This window comes from Ranitomeya imitator, chromosome 2 (assembly GCF_032444005.1).
Source record: "Ranitomeya imitator isolate aRanImi1 chromosome 2, aRanImi1.pri, whole genome shotgun sequence".
In the NCBI taxonomy this organism is placed as follows: Eukaryota; Metazoa; Chordata; class Amphibia; order Anura; family Dendrobatidae; genus Ranitomeya; species Ranitomeya imitator.
In genome coordinates, this window is record NC_091283.1 from 333634209 (window position 1) to 333649286 (window position 15078).

Below are 15078 nucleotides of genomic sequence, written 5' to 3' on the forward strand. Positions count from 1 at the left end.
ATGAACGGGAGTCATACGCATGGTCACTTGTGTCCAGTACTGAGGTTTATTCATAGCCAAAGGTGTAGAGTCAATTCCTTTCAAAGGAATAGGAACTTCCAGAGGTTCCAGACTAAACCCACAGCGATTGGCAAATGACCAATCCATAAGACTCAGGGCAGCGCCTGAATCCACATAGGCATCGACGGAAATGGCTGATAATGAACAAATCAGAGTCACAGACAGAATGAACTTAGACTGTAAAGTACCAATGGCAACAGACTTATCAACCTTTTTTGTGCGTTTAGAGCATGCTGATATAACATGAGCTGAATCACCACAATAAAAACACAATCCATTTTTCCGCCTATAATTTTGCCGTTCACTTCTGGACTGAATTCTATCACATTGCATTATCTCAGGTGCCTGTTCAGAAGACACCGCCAAATGGTGCACAGGTTTGCGCTCCCGTAAACGCCGATCAATCTGAATAGCCATAGTCATGGACTCATTCAGACCTGTAGGCGCCGGGAACCCCACCATAACATCTTTAATGGCCTCAGAAAGGCCATCTCTGAATTTTGCAGCCAGAGCGCACTCATTCCACTGAGTAAGCACCGACCATTTCCGAAATTTCTGACAATATATTTCTGCTTCATCTTGCCCCTGAGAGAGAGCCAATAAAGCTTTTTCAGCCTGAATCTCTAGGTTAGGTTCCTCATAGAGCAAACCCAATGCCTGAAAAAACGCATCCACATTGAGCAACGCAGGATCCCCTGGTGCCAATGCAAATGCCCAATTCTGAGGGTCACCCCGCAGGAAAGATATAACAATCTTGACCTGCTGAGCAGGGTCTCCAGAGGAGCGAGATTTCAAGGAAAGAAACAACTTGCAATTGTTCCTAAAATTCAGAAAACTAGATCTATCTCCAGAAAATAACTCTGGGATAGGAATTCTAGGTTCAGACATAGGAGTATGTACAACAAAATCTTGTATATTTTGAACCTTAGCAGCAAGATTATTCAGGCTGGAAGCCAAACTCTGGATGTCCATGATAAACAGCTGAGGTCAGAGCCATTCAAGGATTAAGAGGAGGAAAGAAGCAGCCAAGCTGCAATTAAGGCTAGGCAGCAAACACTGAGGAGGGGAAAAAAAAAAAAAAACTTCCTCAGACTACTTTTCCTCCTACTTCAGCCAAAACGATGACCAATTTTTTCGGGCCGGCTATACTGTCATGATCCCAATGGCAGGGGATCACAAAAGGACAAGCACAAAAACAAAACAAGCTCTAGGGTGATGGAACCTGAGCTGACCGCGATCCTGAACCTAAACACACAACTAGCAGTAGCCGGGGAACGTGCCTACGATGATTCCTAGACATCTCGCGCCAGCCGAAGGATTAACTTCCCCTATTAGAAGAAACACAGACCTCACTTGCCTCCAGAGAAACACCCCACAGAAATAGCAGCCCCCCACATGTAATAACGGTGAAATGAGAGGAAAGCACATACGTAGTTATGAAAAATAGAATCAGCAAAAATGAGGCCCGCTAAAGCTAGATAGCAGAGGATACAAAAGTGAACTGCGCGGTCAGCGAAAAACCCTTCAAAAAACCATCCTGAAATTACTTGAACTCATGTGCCAACTCATGGAACATGAGGAGTAATTTCAGCCCACTAGAGCAACCAGCAGCAAGGAATCACATATCTGCAAGCTGGACTAAGACAAAAATTAAGCAAAACGTGGAACAGGAAAATCAAAACTTAGCTTGTCCTGAAGATAACAGACGCAGGTAGCAGAGGTAAAAAGACACGCTGATTACATTGATAGCCGGCGAGGAAATGACAAAACAGCCAGGTTAAATAGGAAACTCCCATAACCTGATGGAACAGGTGGACACCAGAGACCGCAGAGAACACAAGTCACCCAGTACCATCAGTAACCACCAGAGGGAGCCCAAAAACAGAACTCACAACAAAGGGGGTGAGGAGGCCCAAACACTAGGAATGGGGAAAGTGAAGACACCTAGGCAGATCTGACTACACCATGTCTCCCCTAACGTCCCTAAATAGGTTCTGCACCTATCTCCGAGCAGGGGCTTAATCCCTGACTGCCCCTAGCAATAGGCTCTTGACAGTGAGGGGACAGAGTAATCACTAGTCAGCCCCCACTACAACTAAAGACAAGGTAAACAAACAAGGGAATACACTGAGCTTGAGAAGACACCAAATAGATCATGCCAACTATCCTTCCAAGAGAACGCCAAGAAGAAACTAGTCAACTACTAGTATTTCCAACCAGAGGGAAATAGAACTATCACCAGTGACTTGCAGAAGCGACTAAAGGTACTTAAGCATTCATCAAGGGTGTGTTAATAAGCAGCAGATGGTGGAGATCACCGCTAGGTCTTAGGCTATATTCACACTTAGCGGTTTTTACCGCGGAACCGCCGCGATTTTGATGCTGCGGGTCCGCAGCAGTTTCCATAGCGTTTACAGTAACATGTAAACCCTATGGAAACCGCAAACCGCTGTGCACATGCTGCGGGAAAAACCGCGCGGGAACGCAGCGGTTTACAACCCGCAGCATGTCACTTCTTTGTGCAGAATCGCTGCGATTCTGCACCCATAGGAATACATTGAACCGCTTACTTCCCGCATGGGGCTGTGCCCACGTTGCGGGAAGTAAGCGGATAATGTGCGGGTGGTACCCGGGGTGGAGGAGAGGAGACTCTCCTCCAGGCCCTGGGAACCATATTTGGGGTTAAAAAATAAAAAATCTGGTTATACTCACCCTCTGATGTCCGGAGCTCCTGGGCGCTGCACGCGGCTGTCCGGTCAGAGTTGCTGTGCGACCAGGACCTGCGGTGACGTCGCGGTCACATGACCGTGACGTCACGAAGGGTCCTTCTCGCACAGCAACTCTGGAACCGGACCGCCGGGTGCAGCGCCGAGGGATCGGGACGTCAGAGGGTGAGTATAACCAATTTTTATTATTTTTAACATTACTATTGATGCTGCATATTGCTGCATATGCAGCATCAATAGTATAGGCGGAAACCCGCAGTGGAAAACGCGGAACAAACCGCGATAAATCTGCAGGGAGAACCGCAGTTGTTTTGCCCTGCAGATTTATCAAATCCGCTGCGGGAGAACCCGCAGGGACCCGACGCAAGGTGTGAACATAGCCTTAAAGGGAGAAGGATATCACTCCACAGCAGAGATGCAAGATCCAGAAGGTGCCTGCAGTGCTAAGTGCAATGACCTTTTACAGCCGAATCCAAAGTGACTGACTGTCACACCTGACACATCCGTGACATTCTGTGTGTAAGCCGCTATGCCCTCTGGTACTTCACACTGTCTTCCCAACTTGGTTGAAATGAAAAGCTTTGGTAGCCGCATTCTGGGAGGGTTCATCCAGAAGGAATAAGGATAAACTGTTTGGTCGAGATATCCCTGCTACTCTAGACAACATTATTTCCCTGGCAATAAGGATCAACCTCAGGTTCCAGGAATGGATCAGAGAGCTGACGCATGAGAGGAACCTGTTACAGCTGACTCTTTTCTTTCAGAGACCGCTCTTTCCCCAGCCTTCTGAAACACTTATCTTCTCTGAACATATGCAGGTCACTCATATTAAGCTGGCTTAGCAGCATTTGGAACACAGTCATGCCAAGGGATTATGCTGCTGCTGTGGGAACGCTGAACATTTCATTCATTTTAGTACTGAGAAGTCTGAAAAACTCCAAAGTCTAAGATTTGTAAGAGAGGCCACCCTAGGCGAGAGTAGTACTTCTTCACCATTGACTTTGATTGTATCTGCATCATGCGGAGGCTTCCAGTTTGTGGAAACAGCTGTGACTGCTTCATCGGGAAATTTCTTGCAGCAAGCCGTGATAGATTGGTATCAGATTCCCGTCTGTCGCCTCCAGAGTCCTTTGAATTCGTCAGTTGAGGGACAGGCCCTATCCAAAGCTGTTCAAGTAGTTATTGAGCAAGTAGAACTCCGGATAGGAATGTTGCATACAGAGAAGATCGCCTTCTATCTGCTGTTTGGTCTATTTCATCCACTTCTCTTGGATCTTCTGTGGCTATAAACTTATGAACACAATTTATACTGGATCTCTGGTGATGTGCTTAGTTAAGGACAGTCGTGTCACGAGAAGTGTCTGGTCCCTGTGGTTCAATTCGGCTGCTGATGAAGCCATCTTCTCCGCCAATACTGCCATCTGACAACCGACTGGTTTTGCGCTGATGTCACTGATGAGACGGAAACAGAGACATTACCTCGTCACAGACCCTACGATTGTTCCATAGACCTGCTCCTGGGATCCTTACTGACTCGAGGACTTATCTTCATGGACACCGGTTTGAAGATGGACTCAGAGAGGGTATCTTCGATTCCCATTTGGCCATGTGACAAGAACATCAAGGCTGATGCGCTTTTCAGGTCTTTCCTATCCAGCGATCAGGGGTAAGAACCCCAACTTGTCTTTGATTCTTCCAAGATGGTGACTGGACATGCCAGGCAGGTTCAGATTTTGAAGTTCAACGATACTGGTACTACGCCTGCTTCAGTCTGCTCTGATGATGTCTTGGTGGTGAGAAGCATCCTGGCCTTGAAGAAGGTGAAACCTTTTTCCTTGTGGACTGAAGAGCAAGTGGCCCCGAAGAGAGTTCGTGGGAGTTCAAGGAGAATATTCATACCCCACTTCTTCTGCGGATAAGAGGGTGGTTAATGTAATGCCAATGCCAGCGTCACTGTGTGGTCTTTCTCCCTCCTCCCAGTAGGGCCATAGACATATTCATTGTCCGATTCTTAAAGAGGCAGCGCTTGCACTTTGGAAATGCCCCCAGCCAATAGCTGGGAGGCATCAGGTATGTAAAGCTCCCTCCCCAGTAAGGAGGTGTCTGAGCAATGCCTTTATTTTCGCTACTTAGTGTGTATAAGTAGTATGCCAGGTCCATGTCATGCATGAACATTCTCTCCTGAAATGAGGAGCACTAATACTTTCTCTACATTTTTTTGGTTAGAACTCATAGTAGCGCCAATGGTCCACTATAAATGAGTCTAGCTCTGATTTAGTGTTGGAGTTTTCTCCTCATACATATACGATGTTGTTGGGGATGTAACATGTTTTTTTTTTACGCAATGTCTTTATTTGTGAGCTCATATTGTGTGATAGTTTGATTGTCGTGGAATCGGCCTGCATCACTTTTAGGAGTCTGGAACTCCTTGTATTTTTTTTTTTTTTTTAAAGGTCTCCTCTTCCAAATGCCTGAGATCTAAATTTAAGACAACTCAGCTCTGCAATATTATAAAAAGTTTTTTCAAAATGTCTAATATTTCTTCTTGAAACTATTGACAGAGAATATTGGCCCTTACGGGTTTAGATTGCCAAGAGCCACCGAGCCACATACTCTAATTACCCCAGAGAGGTTTCACCACAAGGTACTCATTTTTTACTACTGAAGACTGTTGAGTTTGATCATTTCAGTAGATGTGTTATTGTCTTAGATTATAGTAGTTAGTTCCCAAAATACTCTGATTTAACAATTTTCCTCAGGTCCCATTTTTTTCAAATCTGACTTTTGTCACTTTATGTGATGATAACTTTGGAATTGTTCACAAAGGATAATAAGGAACAAATGGACTTTAGGGGGACACTGTTCTTGGTCACCTGGCAGCTCAAAAGAAGATGGCCACCATGAACAAGCTTGGCACTATGTACCCCGTTTTGAGATCCCAGAGATTGTCTTGCTCATTACTTTTTAAACGCTTTACATGGATCTGGATTAACGCAGAGACCCCCTAGGCTTGGGCCATGGTGTTACCTTCTGTTTTGTGGTGTGAGGTGGCAAGAAAATTAATCAGGTAGCCGGGTTAGATTCAGGAGGGAAGAGAAAATACCAAATCAAAAGATTACAAGATTAGTCATTAAACAGTTCAGGATCCCAACAGGAAACAAATACCCAAGTCTGGAGCTGAGCATAGAGGACTGAACTAGAGGAGAACAAGATTGTGTCCAGCAGCTTCCATCAATATGCATTGAGCTTTAGTATTGTGTGGTACTTTCCAGTTGGCTGAAGTAGGGAGCAGATTATTTCAGCTGGACAGCTGTTGTGAATTCCGTTCTGGAGCTCCCTCCTGTGGTTGCTAATGGTATTTTTGTGAGTTCTGCCCTTGGGCTCCCTCTGGTGGTTTCGAGTGGAATTGCTGCTCCTTTAGGTAGCTGTAGCAGCTGCCTTCACTAATCGCCTTGCCTGGGTTTGTTATTTAAACCTGCTCTGGGCTTTAGTCCATGCCTGCTGTCAATGTACTTAGTTGGATTTGGTTCTCTCCTTGGAATTTTCATATGGCCAGTCCTTGTCTGCAAAAGATAAGTTTTTGCTAGTTTTTGTTTGTCCATTTGTTTGGACTCTATTGCTTTGCAAATATGTCTCTTTTTGTCCAGCTTGTCACTATGTGTTATTCAGGCTAGCTGGAAGCTCTGGGAAAGCAGATTTGCCCCTCCACACCGTGAGTCGGTGTGGAGTTCATTTTTGTAAACTCTGCGTGGATTTTGTAGTTTTTTATACTGACCGCACAGTATCCTTTTCTCTCTGTCTATCTAGTTTAGTATTGGCCTCCTTTGCTGAATTCTGATTTCATTTCTGTGTACGTCATTTCCCTCTCCATTCACAGTCAATATTTGTGGGGGGCTATCTTTCCTTTTAGGGGTTTTCTCTGAGGCAAGATAGCTTTCTATTTCCTTCTTTAGGGGTAGTTATTTCTTAGGCTGTGAAGAGGTGTCTAGGGAGAGTCAGGAACATCCCACGGCTATTTCTAGTGTTGTTGTTAGGATTAGGGACTGCGGTCAGTAGAGATACCACCTTCTCAGAGCTCGCTCCATGTTGCGTTTTAGCCACCAGGTCATATCAGTGTGGCCTCTTAACCACCAGGTCATAACAGTACAGCAGGCCCAAAATGAATTAAATGCATCTCAAAAGAAGGAAAAGAAAGTTGTGAACCAGTTTTTTTCTGTGCTCTGTTCTGTCTTTTTTTTCCTCTTGATATCTGGGGTGGTGCTGGATATATGCTCTGGTATGGAGGTTCAGAGTTTGTTTTCTCATGTGGATCAACTTGCTGCAAGAGTCCAGAGTATCCAAGATTATATTGTCCAGACTCCGGCTCTAGAGCCTAGAATTCCTACTCCTGATTTGTTTTTTGGGGACAGATCCAAGTTTTTGAACTTTAAAAATAGCTACAAATTGTTTTTTGCTTTGAAACCCCGTTCTTCTGGTGATCCCATTCAGCAAGTAAAAATCATCATATCCTTACTGCGTGGTGATCCTCAAGACTGGGCTTTTGCTCTTGAAACAGGGGATCCGGCATTGTTGAGTGTGGATGCATTTTTTCAAGCGCTCGGATTGTTGTATGACGAACCTAACTCAGTAGAGCATGCTGAGAAAACACTGTTGGCCCTGTGTCAGGGTCAAGAAGCGGCAGAGTTATACTGCCAGAAATTTAGAAAATGGTCTGTGCTCACTAAGTGGAATGAAGAGGCTCTGGCTGCTATTTTCAGAAAAGGTCTTTCTGAAACCCTTAAAGATGTTATGGTGGGCTTTCCTACGCCTACCGGTTTGAGCGAATCTATGTCTCTAGCCATTCAGATTGATCGGCGCTTGCGTGAGCGCAAGGTGGTGCACCATATGGCAGTGTCCTCTGAGCAAAGTCCTGACTCTATGCAATGTGATAGGATTTTGACTAGAGCAGAAAGACAGAAATTCAGACGTCAGAATGGCCTGTGTTTTTACTGTGGTGATTCTGCTTATGCTATTTCTGATTGTCCTAAGCGTACTAGGAGGGTTCCTGGGTCTGTTACCATTAGTACTGTACAGCCTAAATTTCTCTTGTCTGTTACCCTGATTTGCTCATTGTCGTCCTTCTCTGTTATGGCATTTGTGGATTCTGGCGCTGCCCTGAACTTAATGGACTTAGAATTTGCCAAGCGCTGTGGTTTTTCCTTGGAGCCTTTGCAGAGTCCTATTCCCTTAAGGGGGATTGATGCTACGCCATTGGCCAAGAATAAACCTCAGTATTGGACTCAGTTAACCATGTACATGGCTCCAGCACATCAGGAAAATATTCACGTTTTGGTGTTGCATAATTTGCATGATGTTGTTGTGCTGGGTTTTCCATGGTTACAGGTACATAACCCAGTGCTGGATTGGAGATCTGTGTCTGTAACTGGTTGGGGTTGTCAGGGGATACATAGTGATATTCCTTTGATGTCCATTTCCTCGTCCCCTTCTTCTGAAGTTCCTGAGTTTTTGTCGGATTTCCAGGATGTATTTGATGAGCCCAAGTCCAGTTCTCTGCCTCCTCATAGGGACTGCGATTGTGCCATTAATTTGATTCCTGGCTGTAAGTTCCCTAAGGGCCGACTTTTCAATCTGTCTGTGCCAGAGCATGCCGCTATGCGGAGTTATGTAAAGGAGTCCTTGGAGAAGGGGCATATTCGCCCGTCTTCGTCACCGTTGGGAGCGGGATTTTTGTTTGTTGCCAAGAAGGATGGCTCCTTGAGACCCTGTATAGATTATCGCCTTCTCAATAAGATCACTGTCAAATTCCAGTACCCTTTACCTTTACTTTCTCATTTGTTTGCTCGGATTAAGGGTGCCAGTTGGTTCACTAAAATCGACCTTCGAGGGGCGTATAATCTCGTGCGTATTAAACAAGGTGATGAATGGAAAACAGCATTTAATACGCCCGAAGGCCATTTTGAATATCTTGTGATGCCATTCGGGCTCTCTAATGCTCCATCGGTATTTCAGTCCTTTATGCATGATATCTTCCGGAATTATCTGGATAAATTCATGATTGTGTATTTGGATGATATTTTGGTTTTCTCCGATGATTGGGAGTCTCATGTAAAGCAGGTTAGGATGGTATTTCAGGTCCTTCGTGCTAATGCGTTGTTTGTGAAGGGGTCTAAGTGCCTCTTTGGAGTTCAGAAGGTTTCTTTTTTGGGTTTCATTTTTTCCCCCTCGGCTATTGAAATGGACCCTGTTAAAGTCCAGGCCATTCATGATTGGACTCAACCTACATCTGTAAAGAGCCTTCAGAAATTTTTGGGCTTTGCCAATTTTTATCGCCGCTTTATTGCTAATTTTTCTAGTGTGGTGAAGCCTCTGACCGATTTGACGAGGAAGGGCGCTGATGTGGTGAATTGGTCCTCTGCGGCTGTTGAGGCCTTTGAGGAGCTTAAACGTCGTTTTACTTCTGCCCCTGTGTTGCGTCAGCCAGATGTTTCTCTCCCTTTTCAGGTTGAGGTTGATGCTTCTGAGATTGGGGCAGGGGCCGTTTTGTCTCAGAGAAATTCTGATGGCTCTTTGATGAAACCGTGTGCTTTCTTCTCCAGAAAGTTTTCGCCTGCTGAGCGTAATTATGATGTCGGCAATCGGGAGTTGTTGGCTATGAAGTGGGCATTTGAGGAGTGGCGACATTGGCTTGAGGGAGCCAAGCATCGCGTGGTGGTCTTGACTGATCACAAGAATCTGATTTACCTCGAGTCTGCTAAGCGGTTGAATCCTAGACAGGCTCGGTGTTCTCTGTTTTTTTCACGTTTTGATTTTGTGGTCTCGTATATTCCGGGTTCTAAGAATCTGAAGGCTGATGCCCTTTCTAGGAGTTTTTTGCCTGATTCTCCGGGAGTTCTTGAGCCGCCTGGGATCCTCAAGGAGGGGGTGATTCTTTCTGCCATCTCCCCTGATTTGTGGTGGGTACTTCAGGAGTTTCAGGCTGATAAACCTGACCGCTGTCCTGTGGAGAAATTGTTTGTTCCTGATATATGGACTAGTAGGGTAATTTCTGAGGTTCATTGTTCGGTGTTGGCTGGTCACCCTGGGATTTTCGGTACCAGAGATTTGGTGGCTAGGTCCTTTTGGTGGCCTTCCTTGTCGCGGGATGTGCGTTCGTTTGTGCAGTCCTGTGGGACCTGTGCTCGGGCTAAGCCTTGCTGTTCCCGTGCCAGCGGGTTGCTTTTGCCTTTGCCTATTCCTGAGAGGCCCTGGACGCATATTTCCATGGATTTTATTTCTGATCTTCCTGTCTCTCAGAAGATGTCTGTCATCTGGGTGGTTTGTGACCGGTTTTCTAAGATGGTCCATTTGGTGCTGTTGCCTAACTTGCCTTCCTCCTCTGATTTGGTTCCATTATTTTTTCAGCATGTGGTTCGTTTGCATGGTAGTCCAGAGAATATTGTGTCTGACAGAGGTTCCCAGTTCATTTCTAGGTTTTGGCGGTCCTTTTGTGCTAGAATGGGCATTGATTTGTCTTTTTCTTCAGCATTCCATCCTCAGACAAATGGCCAAATGGAGCGAACCAATCAGACCCTGGAAACCTAGTTGAGATGCTTCGTGTCTGCTGATCAGGATGATTGGGTGACCTTTTTGCCGTTGGCCGAGTTTGCCCTTAATAATCGGGCTAGTTCTGCTACCTTGGTTTGGCCTTTCTTTTGTAACTTTGGTTTTCATCCTCGTTTTTCTTCAGGGCAGCTTGAGCCTTCTGACTGTCCTGGTGTGGATTCCGTGGTGGACAGGTTGCAGCAAATTTGGACTCAAGTGGTGGACAATTTGACGTTGTCTCAGGAAAAGGCTCAGCGTTTTGCTAACCGTCGTCGGTGTGTTGGTCCCCGGCTTCGTGTTGGTGATTTGGTCTGGTTGTCTTCTCGTCATGTTCCTATGAAGGTTTCTTCCCCTAAGTCCAAGCCTCGCTTTATTGGGCCTTATAAGATTTCTGAAATTTTCAATCCAGTGTCTTTTCGTTTGGCCCTTCCAACTTCCTTTTCCATTCATAATGTGTTCCATAGATCCTTGTTGCGGAGATATGTGGTACCTATGGTTCCCTCCGTTGATCCTCCTGCTCCGGTGTTGGTTGAGGGGGAATTGGAATATGTGGTGGAGAAGATTTTGGATTCTCGTTTTTCGAGGCGGAAGCTTCAGTATCTGGTCAAGTGGAAGGGTTATGGCCAGGAGGGTAATTCTTGGGTTGTTGCCTCCGATGTTCATGCTGCCGATTTGGATCGTGCTTTCCATTTGGCTCGTCCTGATTGGCCTGGGAGCTCTGGTGAGGGTTCGGTGACCCCTCCTCAACGGGGGGGTACTGTTGTGAATTCCGTTCTGGAGCTCCCTCCTGTGGTTGCTAATGGTATTTTTGTGGGTTCTGCCCTTGGGCTCCCTCTGGTGGTTTCGAGTGGAACTGCTGCTCCTTTAGGTAGCTGTAGCAGCTGCCTTCACTAATCGCCTTGCCTGGGTTTGTTATTTAAACCTGCTCTGGGCTTTAGTCCATGCCTGCTGTCAATGTTCTTGGTTGGATTTGGTTCTCTCCTTGGAATTTTCATATGGCCAGTCCTTGTCTGCAAAAGATAAGTTTTTGCTAGTTTTTGTTTGTCCATTTGTTTGGACTCTATTGCTTTGCAAATATGTCTCTTTTTGTCCAGCTTGTCACTATGTCTTATTCAGGCTAGCTGGAAGCTCTGGGAAAGCAGATTTGCCCCTCCACACCATGAGTCGGTGTGGAGTTCATTTTTGTAAACTCTGCGTGGATTTTGTAGTTTTTTATACTGACCGCACAGTATCCTTTTCTCTCTGTCTATCTAGTTTAGTATTGGCCTCCTTTGCTGAATTCTGATTTCATTTCTGTGTACGTCATTTCCCTCTCCATTCACAGTCAATATTTGTGGGGGGCTATCTTTCCTTTTGGGGGTTTTCTCTGAGGCAAGATAGCTTTCTATTTCCTTCTTTAGGGGTAGTTATTTCTTAGGCTGTGAAGCGGTGTCTAGGGAGAGTCAGGAACATCCCACGGCTATTTCTAGTGTTGTTGTTAGGATTAGGGACTGCGGTCAGTAGAGATACCACCTTCTCAGAGCTCGCTCCATGTTGCGTTTTAGCCACCAGGTCATATCAGTGTGGCCTCTTAACCACCAGGTCATAACAGACAGCACACAAACTCATACTGCCAGACTAGATGGTATTACAGGTCCCAGGCACCCCAATCTCAGTGGCTGGACAGAGCCTACGCTGCCCAAACCTTCTAGTTCCTACGTCTCCATCATAATAGCTGCCTGTAGAATAAATAACCAAATATAAATTTCACCTGCGTAGTGCCCAGGCGTATTTGCGCAACGTTGGGACAACTTTAAATCTGAATAAAGGAGGAAGGTAGCGGCGCTCACGTGCCTAGCTGCGGTGATTGCAGCTAGGCACGGGAGCGCCGCTACCTTCCTCCTTTATCCAGATTTAAAGTTGTCCCAACGTTGCGCAAATACGCCTGTGCACTACGCAAACATAGCATCACCGGGATCCTTATCCCTATTCTCCCTATATGCTCTAAAAACTCTCTGAACAAGCGAGTATGATGAAGGCTCTGGTGGAGCCGAAACGTCTCTTATCACTTTTTTGAAATATTCTGTTATGCTCCCTGAACACATTGAATAAAATTTTTAATAATTTGGCATCATATTCCCTTTGAGAGTGCGGTGAAATTTATATTTGGTTATTTACGAGACCATTTGGTCCATTACACCTGCACCCCAATTCTCTGACAGAGTGCACGCTATATCTATTACTACTGTAGAATAAATAAGGCCGCACCTGGAAACAGAAGCAGACATCACGGGAGCAGACCCCTGATGAGATCGGACACAGCATTTTTAAAAGCCCTAACACAAGTAAATGGCAGAAAACCAGAGCAGTAGAAATCCCCATAAAGTGACTCCATTTCGGAAATTATAACTTTCATTTAATTAACCTATAGGAGTAGTGACTGTTTTGACTCCAAAGACCATTTTCTAGAAATTAGCACACAGTGGATATTGAAGAGTGAAAATTGCACATATGCCATTTTATTGCCCAACACATAATGCCTTGATTGTTCTCCAGGACACACACTCCATAAATTAAGTGGGTTTGTCTCACGATAGTAATGCCAAATACATGGATGCTAAATGTGGTTTGGGCACACTGCAAAGCTCAAAAGCGAGAGGGAGATTTGACTTTGGGAGAGCAGATGTTTCTGGATTGGTTTATGGAAGCCATATTACTTTTCAAGAGCCATTTAGCCACTAATAATGTGGAAACCTCTGTTTTTCTATTGACAGATGATGGATCTGAGTGGGGACTTACTTTTTGTGGGATAAGTAGAAGTTTTTATTGGTATTATTTTCGCCTACATAACAATGTATGGCTTTTAATTTCATGTTTGGGTTTCTATTACACTGTGAACTGTCATTATCTATGGGAATAATTCAATATTTTTACATAATTTGCCATTTTTAATAGCGGTTTAAGTATAAATGTTAAAAAAAAAAAAATTCAAGGACTTTTTATTCAAAAATCATGATTTATTTTATTCTTTGCAGATAACTGTACCAGGAGATCCAAGCGACAGCTTACATCCTCAATTTTTAAATCGGATGATCTGGAAATCCCACAGGATACAACTGAAGTGAATGCCATTGCTCCAGATTTATCATCTTCCCTTCACAACAAAGATCTGTCATCTGATTGTTTGAAACAGATCCAATCTTCTCATTCATTACCAACTACTAAGGAAAATCAAAGTCACAAAATAATCATTAAAAAGTACTTTGTTAAACATCAAAAAATTCACACAGTGGAGAATAGATTTTCTTGTTCCAAGTGTGGGAAATGTTATAACCAGAAATCAGGTTTTGTTAGGCACCAGAGAACCCACACAGGGGAAAAGCCTTTTTCCTGTTCAGAATGTGGGAAATGTTTTAACCATAAATCAGATTTGGGTAAGCACCAGAGAACCCACACAGGGGAGAAGCCTTTTTCCTGTTCAGAATGTGGGAAATGTTTCAATCAGAAATGTAATCTTGTTAAACACCAAAGAACTCACACAGGGAACAAGCCTTTTTCCTGTTCAGAATGTGGGAAATGTTTTAACCATAAATCAGATTTGGCTAAGCACCAGATAATTCACACAGGGGAGAAGCCTTTTTCATGTTTAGAATGTGGGAAATGTTATAACCAGAAATCATATTTGGTTACACACCAGAGAATTCACACAGGGGAGAAGCCTTTTTCCTGTCCAGAATGTGGGAAATGTTTTAACCATAAATCAGATTTGGGTAAGCACCAGAGAATTCACACAGGGGAGAAGCCTTTTTCATGTTTAGAATGTGGGAAATGTTATAACCAGAAATCAGATTTTGTTAGGCACCAGAGAACCCACACAGGGGAGAAGCCTTTTTCCTGTTCAGAATGTGGGAAATGTTTCAGTCAGAAATGTAATCTTGTTAAACACCAAAGAACTCACACAGGGAACACGCCTTTTTCCTGTTCAGAGTGTGGGATATGTTTTAGCCAGAAATCAGATTTGGTTAAACACCAGAGAACCCACACAGAGAAGAAGCCTTTTTCCTGTCCAGAATGTGGGAAATGTTTTAACCGTAAATCAGATTTCGGTAAGCACCAGAGAATTCACACAAGGGAGAGAAGCCTTTTTCATCTTCAGAATGTGGGAAGTGTTTTTTTGAATAAATCATCTCTTCTTAGTCACCAGAGAACCCACACAGGGGAAAAGCCTTTTTAATGTTCAGAATGTGGGAAATATTTTCACAGGAAATCACATCTTAAAAGCCACCAGAGAATACACACTGTATAGAAGCCTTTTTCCTGTTCAAAATGTGAAAAATGTTTTGCTAAGAAATTATCTCTTCTTAGTCAACAGAGCAGTCACACAGGGAAAAAGCCTTTTTCATGTTCTTAATGTGGGAAATGTTTTACATGGAAATCAACTCTTAATAAACATCAGAGAAGTCACACAGGGGAGAAACATTTTTCTTGTTCAGAATGTTGGAAATGTTTTAACCGAAAATTTAATTTTCTTAAATGGGTGTTCCATTACTTGGACAATCTCTTGTCATTCCTCTTGTTGGCTCTCAATAAAATAAAAACACTCATACTAAGCTCCCATGCCGATGCCCCTCCAGCAGAGTTGGGACTCACGTTCCCGGGGCTCACGTGAGGTTCTTACATGAAATGAGCCCTAAGCTCAGTCACTGTCAGCTTCAAAGTCCCCGCCTTCTCA

The 15078-nt window shown here is 44.3% G+C and overlaps 1 protein-coding gene across 2 annotated transcripts in view; it reads left to right on the forward strand.

Annotated features, from left to right (window-relative positions):
• The window catches only part of LOC138663600 (oocyte zinc finger protein XlCOF22-like), a 107335-nt gene extending 92525 nt beyond the window's left edge, over positions 1-14810 (forward strand). For both annotated transcript variants that reach the window (XM_069749862.1, XM_069749863.1), the window contains one exon: positions 13382-14810. In XM_069749862.1, the coding sequence (XP_069605963.1) occupies positions 13382-14580 (1199 nt within the window). In that variant the 3' untranslated portion in view covers positions 14581-14810. The remainder of the gene's footprint in view (positions 1-13381) is intronic.
• The last annotated feature ends 268 nt before the right edge of the window (positions 14811-15078 follow it).